This window comes from Amblyraja radiata, chromosome 17 (genome assembly GCF_010909765.2).
Source record: "Amblyraja radiata isolate CabotCenter1 chromosome 17, sAmbRad1.1.pri, whole genome shotgun sequence".
Taxonomy (NCBI): Eukaryota; Metazoa; Chordata; class Chondrichthyes; order Rajiformes; family Rajidae; genus Amblyraja; species Amblyraja radiata.
In genome coordinates, this window is record NC_045972.1 from 28,568,581 (window position 1) to 28,575,958 (window position 7,378).

Consider the following 7,378-nt stretch of genomic DNA (forward strand, 5'->3'; position numbering starts at 1 on the left):
TGTTCAAATATCAAGACCAAAATGAATCAAAACAAACTCTTGTACAGTTTAACCCATGTAGATTTTCATTCCAACAATTGAGCTTTCTGTTTATTCTCTGAGTTGGGAACTCCCAGGCAGTGATGTAACTTGCAATGCTACAGTTTACATCTGCCTGTATACCTACAGTGCTTCAATCAGGAAGAAATCACATGACTAACCTGCAAAAGCAGCTGTTGGAGCGTGAAGTGTATACCAGCAGCAATAGCTGAGCGTTAGACCTTGTGTGCAGGGGGTGAATGTGCCTCAACGTGGACAGAATGGTGGGCTGCAGGTTTCTGCAGCTAACCTGGGGTGAGCAGCATAATTGGAAAATGGAAACACAATGCTGGAAATCGGAAACAAAATCTGGAATGCTTAGTAGATCAGGTAGCTCTGTAGTGAAAGAGAGAGAGTTTATGCTTCATGGTATCTGGATTAGGAATAATTGATGGCAAGACTAGCTTTCAATAGCAGGGAGAGTGGGATGTGGTGTTTACAGAGCAAAGACAGGGAGCTCCATGGTTCAAGTTAGAGCTTCCCAAGTTAGAGTCACACAGCATGGAATTTGACCCATCTGTCCAACTCGTCGACCAAGATGCCCCAGTTACACTAGTCCCATTTGTCCACATTTGGCCCACATCCCTCTAAACCTATCCTATCCCTGCACCTGTTGAAATGTATTTGAAATTTTGTTGTTGACCCTGCCTCAACCACTTCCTGATCTGTATGTGCCACCAAGTTGTCGGTGTGGGAGAGGGAAATATGCAGATGTTATCCAAGTGAAATGGAAGTGGTGGGGCCACTGACTGGCGAACAACAGTCACCACAGATTCACCACCCAATGACAAAATAAATTCCTCCTGAGCTGCATTCCTTTTATTCTGAAGCTGTGCCCTCTGGTCCTACACTTTCCCACTAATGAAAAGAATCATCTCCACATCCACTCTATCCAGTCCTTGCACTATTCGGTAAGTTTCAATGAGGTGTCCCTTCATCCTTCTAAACACCAGCGAGTGCAGGCCCAGTGCCATTAAATGTTCATCAGGCTTAACCCAACCAGTGCCGGATTTAGATGAAGAGAGGCCCTAAGCTGTTCCACATGATGCCCCCAACGACCGGACAGCCATGGCGGCCAAATCTCCCATAATTCAAAGCGAGGGAGAAAGTGCCCAGCGCCGACCAGTTGCCGTTGCAGTGCACATGCGCAGGGCGACCGATGATGTGCTGTCCGTGGTTGTGCGCATGTGCAAGGCGGCCTGCCGTGCCGGCGGATGAGGAGCGAGCGGAGCCCGGCGGCCCGGACACGGATAGCGGGGGGAGATGGAGAGAGAGAGAGAGATAGAGAGGGGGGCCGCCCAGAGTTGAACGGTAGGTGTTTTGCCTTGGCCGGAGGCCCCCCTAGACCTCGAGACCCATCAATTTTTTCGGGGGGGCCCCTAGAAAGCGGGGGCCCTAAGCTATAACTATATTTTGCCCTAAACTATAGCTTGTTTAGCTTATACGTAAATCCGGCACTGAACCCAACCATCACCGGGATCATTCTCGTAAACCTCTACTGGACCCTCTCCAACACCTTCCTCAGATATGGGACCCAAAAATACTCACCCAGGCATCTCCAGCTGTTGGGGGGCTTTGCCCAGCTGTAGAGGGGGTCTTCCCGCTGTGAAAGATGAAGAAAGCACAGGAGCCCTTCAGAATCAGGCAGTTCCCTCGGGCCCCGCTCCTCCCCTGACTGACCCTAGTCCAAGCACAGTCTTCAGTGCTCCCACCCAAAGATCTTATAGCAGAGCCTCACAAACCAATCAGAGCCTCGATTGGGACAATGACACGGGGTCTGCTGGCCCTGCTGGAGCGTTTGAAGTTGTAATCTGATTCTTACTCTGAAACATCTCACTGTGACAGGGGCGGCACAGCAGCACAGGTGGCAGAGCTGCTGCCTCTCGGCGCCAGAGACTCAAGTTCGATCCTGACCTCGGGTGTGTCTGCGCGCAGCTTACAACCTCGTGGGTTTCCTCCGGGTGCTCTGGTTTCCTGCACATCCCGAAGACGTGCGGGTTTGTAGGTTGATTGGCCCTCTGAAAAACGCCTCCCTCGTGTTGGAGTAGACGAGGAAGTGGCAGCACACATCGAACTAGAGTTCGGCGTGGACTCTGTGTGCTGAAGGATCTGTTTTCATGCTGTATCTCGAAACTAACCTTTTCTTCTTCTTCTTGCGTATCTCGTGCACAGCCTAAAGTTGTAGGACAACTTGTCTATTTGATCTTGTTTGATTGTGCACGCCAGGTTGATTGCATTCCTTGAATGAGGGCGGACCACGTGAAGATTGCAATCACCCACCCCGAAACTAACCTCTAAAATTGACAAATAGTGCATTGTGACAATTATTTTTGTAACTTAAAACTTGTTCAAAACTGATCATAGCTGTACAGATTTTTTTTAGTCTTGAGGAGGGAGTGATTTATGAGGGACCTCAGGGGCAGCTTTATCCACTGGGAAGATAGTGCATATCAGTAAAGAGCTGCAGAGGCTATAGAAATGGACTAACCCAGTATGCCAACTTAATCAGCGTGGACAAGGTGGACAGAAGCGCCTGTTTCCTTGCCGTTCAGCTTTAAGACGAGGTGCCGTAGATTGGAGAAAGAAGTGTGAATGAGTGTACACCGAGTGGTTTAGAAATTGACGTTTTTTTATGACCTTCTGGAGAGTCATCTAGATTTGACAATGATTGCGATGTAATTTATAACTGGACATTTGCCCGCTGCATATGTGGTCTTTCCGACTCGGAAAAGGGGAGATGCAGCGAGACCTGGGTGTCATGGTACACCAGTCATTGAAAGTGGGCATGCAGGTGCAGCAGGCAGTGAAGAAAGCGAATGGTATGTTAGCTTTCATAGCAAAAGGATTTGAGTATAGGAGCAGGGAGGTTCTACTGCAGTTGTACAGGGTCTTGGTGAGACCACACTTGGAGTATTGCGTACAGTTTTGGTCTCCAAATCTGAGGAAGGACATTATTGCCATAGAGGGAGTGCAGAGAAGGTTCACCAGACTGATTCCTGGGATGTCAGGACTGTCTTATGAATAAAGACTGGATAGACTTGGTTTATACTCTCTAGAATTTAGGAGATTGAGAGGGGATCTTATAGAAACTTACAAAATTCTTAAGGGGTTGGACAGGCTAGATGCAGGAAGATTGCTCCCGATGTTGGGGAAGTCCAGGACAAGGGGTCACAGCTTAAGGATAAGGGGGAAATCCTTTAAAACCGAGATGAGAAGAACTTTTTTCACACAGAGAGTGGTGAATCTCTGGAACTCCCTGCCACAGAGGGTAGCCGAGGCCAGTTCATTGGCTATATTTAAGAGGGAGTTAGATGTGGCCCTTGTGGCTAAGGGGATCAGAGGGTATGAAGAGAAGGCAGGTACGGGATACTGAGTTGGATGATCAGCCATGATCATATTGAATGGCGGTGCAGGCTCGAAGGGCCGAATGGCCTACTCCTGCACCTAATTTCTATGTTTCTATGTTTCCACCCCTTCCACATTCCCCCACCCTCTCTAGACAGCACGGTAGTTAGTGAGTCACAGCTCCAAAGATTTGACTAGACCGTGACTCCTCGATGCACCACGTTCTCCGTGGGCCTGGCAGATAGTCCCTGGGACCTCCAGAATGGCCAAGTGCATAGGGTCCTGGAGAGACAGCAACTGTGATGTCAGCTTGGTACAGCAAAAGGAAAAATTTACTTGCTGAGCATCACCCAGGGTTTACATTCCTACCAAAATAAACGCAGAGAGGTGATTCCATCGTCGGAGGTACCTGTAAGCCCCCGACTCTGCATCTCAACACGAGGTCAATGAGTACAGGGGAGTGAAGCAATGTCTCCCCAGAGGCAGTATAACTATGGCCACTGTCCTCAGGGTGGGGCCGGACGCAGCCCTTCTCTGCCTCCGGGGAGCGGGATGTGACGAGCCCGGAATCCCTCGCACTCTCCACTCAGCTCTGGGTTGTTTTTTTCGCTGCTCAACAACGCGGAAACAATGAGGAATTTTCTCACCGGGATTTCCAGCCAATCCAGTCTATAAAAAGAGTGGCTGTTTAACTGGAGAGGCAGAACCAAGGAGGGAGAGAACGGAGCGCAGACAACGATGGCCATGTGGAGAGTTCAGGTGAGGAACTGTCCGGGGCTACCGGGCGGGGGGAAGGGAGTGTCGGAGAGGGGGATGGGTGGAGTGGGGGAGGGAGATGTGGGGAAGAGTGAAGGGAGGCATGGGGCAGATGGGGAGTAATGGGAGAAGGGATGAATGAAGGAGAGAGGGGTGAGGGAGGGGGGGGGGGGGGTTGTGAGAATGGAGGGGGAGGGGGGAGTGGCGGATAGAGAGGTGTGGGTAGGTGGGTTGAGGGAGAGGGAATGGATGGAGGAGAGGGAGGGAAAAGAGAGGTTAAAGTGGTATAGAAGTGGGGGAATAGAAAGGTGAATTGAATGGGGATGAAGGAGAGAGACATTCGGGGAAGAGGCCGTGGAGAGCGAATATAGAGGCGTATAAAATCTGTGTGAGGCACTTCAAGACAAGCCAAGTTGTTGCATGTCCTGGTGAGCTGCAGGTGTAATGCAAACCGTGCTTGAATAAGCATCCCCGGCAAGGAGACTCAGAGCTCGTGTACACACGTAAATGACACGCCAATCCTGCACGACATGTAAAGAAAAAGCGTCATAGAGCCTGAAACAGGCCCAACTTGCCCACACCGGTCATATCCCACCTGCCTACATTTGGCCCACATCCCTCTAAACCTGTCCTATCCTTGTACCATGTAATGTTTCTTAAAAGAACACGATATTAGAGCAAACACAATTACAAACAAGCGAATGTCAGTGCAGGAGGTTGTTCCCAGCGTTCTGTTGCAGTGGTTCTATTTGGGATATGGGGGTCGGTCCCATCAGGTGATGGTTGCAGGAAAGTAGAAACAAGGAACTGCAGAGCTGGTTTATAGCAAAGATAAACACAAAGTTCTGGAGTAACTCAGTGGCTCGGGCAGCATTTTTGTAGAAAAGGGATGGGTGAAGTTTCGGTTCTGAAGCCTTGTTCAGACTCGAAGGGTCTTAGGTCCCAACCCGAAACATCGCCTATCCACGTTCTCCACAGAAGCCGCCTGACTCGTTGAGTTACTCCAGTACTTCGCGTCTAGCTAACGAACTGCAGATGGTTGTTTATTTAAAAAAAAGACTCCAAGTGCTGGAGTAACTCAGTGATTCAGGCAGCATCTGTGGAGAACACGGGTAAGTGACGTTTCGGGTCGGGACACTTTCAGACTGATTGTAACCGCTGAACCGTCTCCCCCCGCAGCTTGTGTTCGTGCTCTTGTGTCTGCGCGGCGGGGCGGCGCGCCGGCGGAGGCGGGCGGTCACCGAGCTGTGCTTCGACCCGGAGGAGCTGCAGGATCCGTGCGAAGGGATGCGGAAGATCCTGGGCAGGGCCAGCACGGGTCGCTTCCCCGCCTTCGACCTCGTCAAACAGCTGGAGCTGCGGCAGAAGGAGCAGCGGCAGAAGGAGCCGGAACCCTGCCCCAAGCTCGGTTTCCGGCCCCCGGGCAACGCCGACCTCGGGCACCGCTCCATCTCACCCTGGGAGTACTGGTAGGTCCGACCGGGCCGGGCGCAGCGACCGGGCGGGGAGAGGCGCGGTGGTGGTGGTTGGGGAAGGGGGGGGGGGGGGGAGAGGGAGAGCAGCGATCTTGGGTCAGTCAGCGTGTGGGAGGGAGCTGTGTCGATGATGGAGACGGGCGAGGAGACGCGATTTTGGATGATTCAGTCATGATCACATTGAATGGCTCGAAGGGCCGAGTGGCCTACTCGACTATAGAGACAGGCAGTGGATAGGACAGCTCGATGAACTGTTGTCACTTCGTCGTGCCTGAAACGTGGCGACTCTTGTGCACTGCCTCGGTGAAGTCTGTTGTCCGATATTACCGCGTTGTATGCAAAACAAAGTATTTCACGGTACATGTGACGAAGTATCATTGAATCATGGGTGGGAGTGGTGTGGGCGGGGATAGGTCGACAGGAGGTGATTGGGTCAGCGAGAGGGAGGATTGGGACAGCAGAGCGGGAGGGGATGGGTCGGCGGGACTCGGTCGGTCCCTCACTCACTCACTCCGCCCATTTGCCACTTCCAGGATCCAATACGACGCGGACCGCTACCCCACGAAGCTGGCCTTCGCTCGCTGCTTGTGCCAAGGCTGTATCGACGTGGAGACGGGCGAGGAGACGCGGGCGCTGAACTCGATGCTCCTGGAGCAGAGCCAGCTGGTGCTGCGGCGGCAACCTTGCCCGGGACAGGAGGGATTCTACAGCTTCAAGCTGGAGTACATCATGGTGCCGGTGGGCTGCACATGTGTATTGCCCCGGGGTAACTCATAGTCCCGGGCGGAGCGAGACCTTCTTCTCCCCCCCCCATCCCCTCTCCCGCCACTTCCAGGACCTTCCGCCTGGAGTTTACAGCGTCGCGGGTCCGGACATACAGAAACGTCCTGGCCAACCCGTCGCTCGGCCCGCCGTCGGCGCTGCTGCCCCGGACCTTCCGGGGACATGGCCGGTGGGGCGAGTGCCTCCTGGTGGGGACCACATGGACAGTGGCCGCTCTGTGTGAAGGGACCGACTCATGGATGAATTGAATACCTGTGTATTTGCATCAGTTGTCATCGTGTGACAGCGCTCTTCGCTCTATTTAATGTATTTATTACAGACCCGCGCTCCCCTTATCTCCACCGTCACTGAGCAAGGAGATTGTATCGGAGATCTGATCTGTGAAAGAATAAGTTGTATTTATAATAATAATAATTTAAAGACAGCAAAGGGGCGCTTCGGCCCATCGAGTCTGTGCAGGTACTCATTGACTCTAATCTCACGTTATTTATGCCGTATTTACACAAGATGTGGTCACGGCCCGATTTTACTGTAATAATCTGTGATTTTATTCTGGATGTGTACTTTATATTAAAGTGTTGAGCTGTGATTGGTCTGACGTTTCAATTGTGAAATAAGGGAATATTGATTTAAGAATCCGTGTTGAAATGGGGACGGCCGGTGCCTCCTAGTTCCCGGGAGTAAATGTCACCAACAATTTGTCCTGGACCAACCACATTGAAGCTACGCCCAACACCCCCACATCTTCAGCATGTCTCCAGAGAGTGTTAATAATAATAATAATAATAATAATAATAATAATATCTTTTATTGTCATTGCACATAAGCGCAACGAGATTTGGTACCGATGTCCACTCGTTTATGTAGAAAGCACTTTATCGGGATTCCTCACGGTTTGGTTTGGCCAGGGCTCTCTCCAAGACTGCAAGCGACCAGAGAAT

The 7,378-nt window shown here is 51.5% G+C and overlaps 1 protein-coding gene across 1 annotated transcript; it reads left to right on the forward strand.

Annotated features, from left to right (window-relative positions):
* Nucleotides 1–4,042: 4,042 nt before the first annotated feature.
* On the forward strand, nt 4,043–7,026 carry LOC116982635 (interleukin-17C-like). Its single transcript, XM_033035936.1, has 3 exons — nt 4,043–4,182; nt 5,359–5,648; nt 6,188–7,026. The coding sequence occupies exons 1-3, from the start codon at nt 4,162–4,164 to the stop codon at nt 6,429–6,431; spliced, it is 555 nt and encodes a 184-aa protein (XP_032891827.1). The 5' UTR covers nt 4,043–4,161; the 3' UTR covers nt 6,432–7,026.
* Nucleotides 7,027–7,378: the final 352 nt, after the last annotated feature.

Bases quoted from the DNA above. Each gene is read 5' to 3' on its own strand.
- LOC116982635 (XM_033035936.1), top strand. From the start codon at position 4,162: ATGGCCATGTGGAGAGTTCAG. The intron at 4,183-5,358 runs GTGAGGAACTGT...CTCCCCCCGCAG, and splicing joins TGGCCATGTGGAGAGTTCAG to CTTGTGTTCGTGCTCTTGTG. The intron at 5,649-6,187 runs GTAGGTCCGACC...TGCCACTTCCAG, and splicing joins ATCTCACCCTGGGAGTACTG to GATCCAATACGACGCGGACC.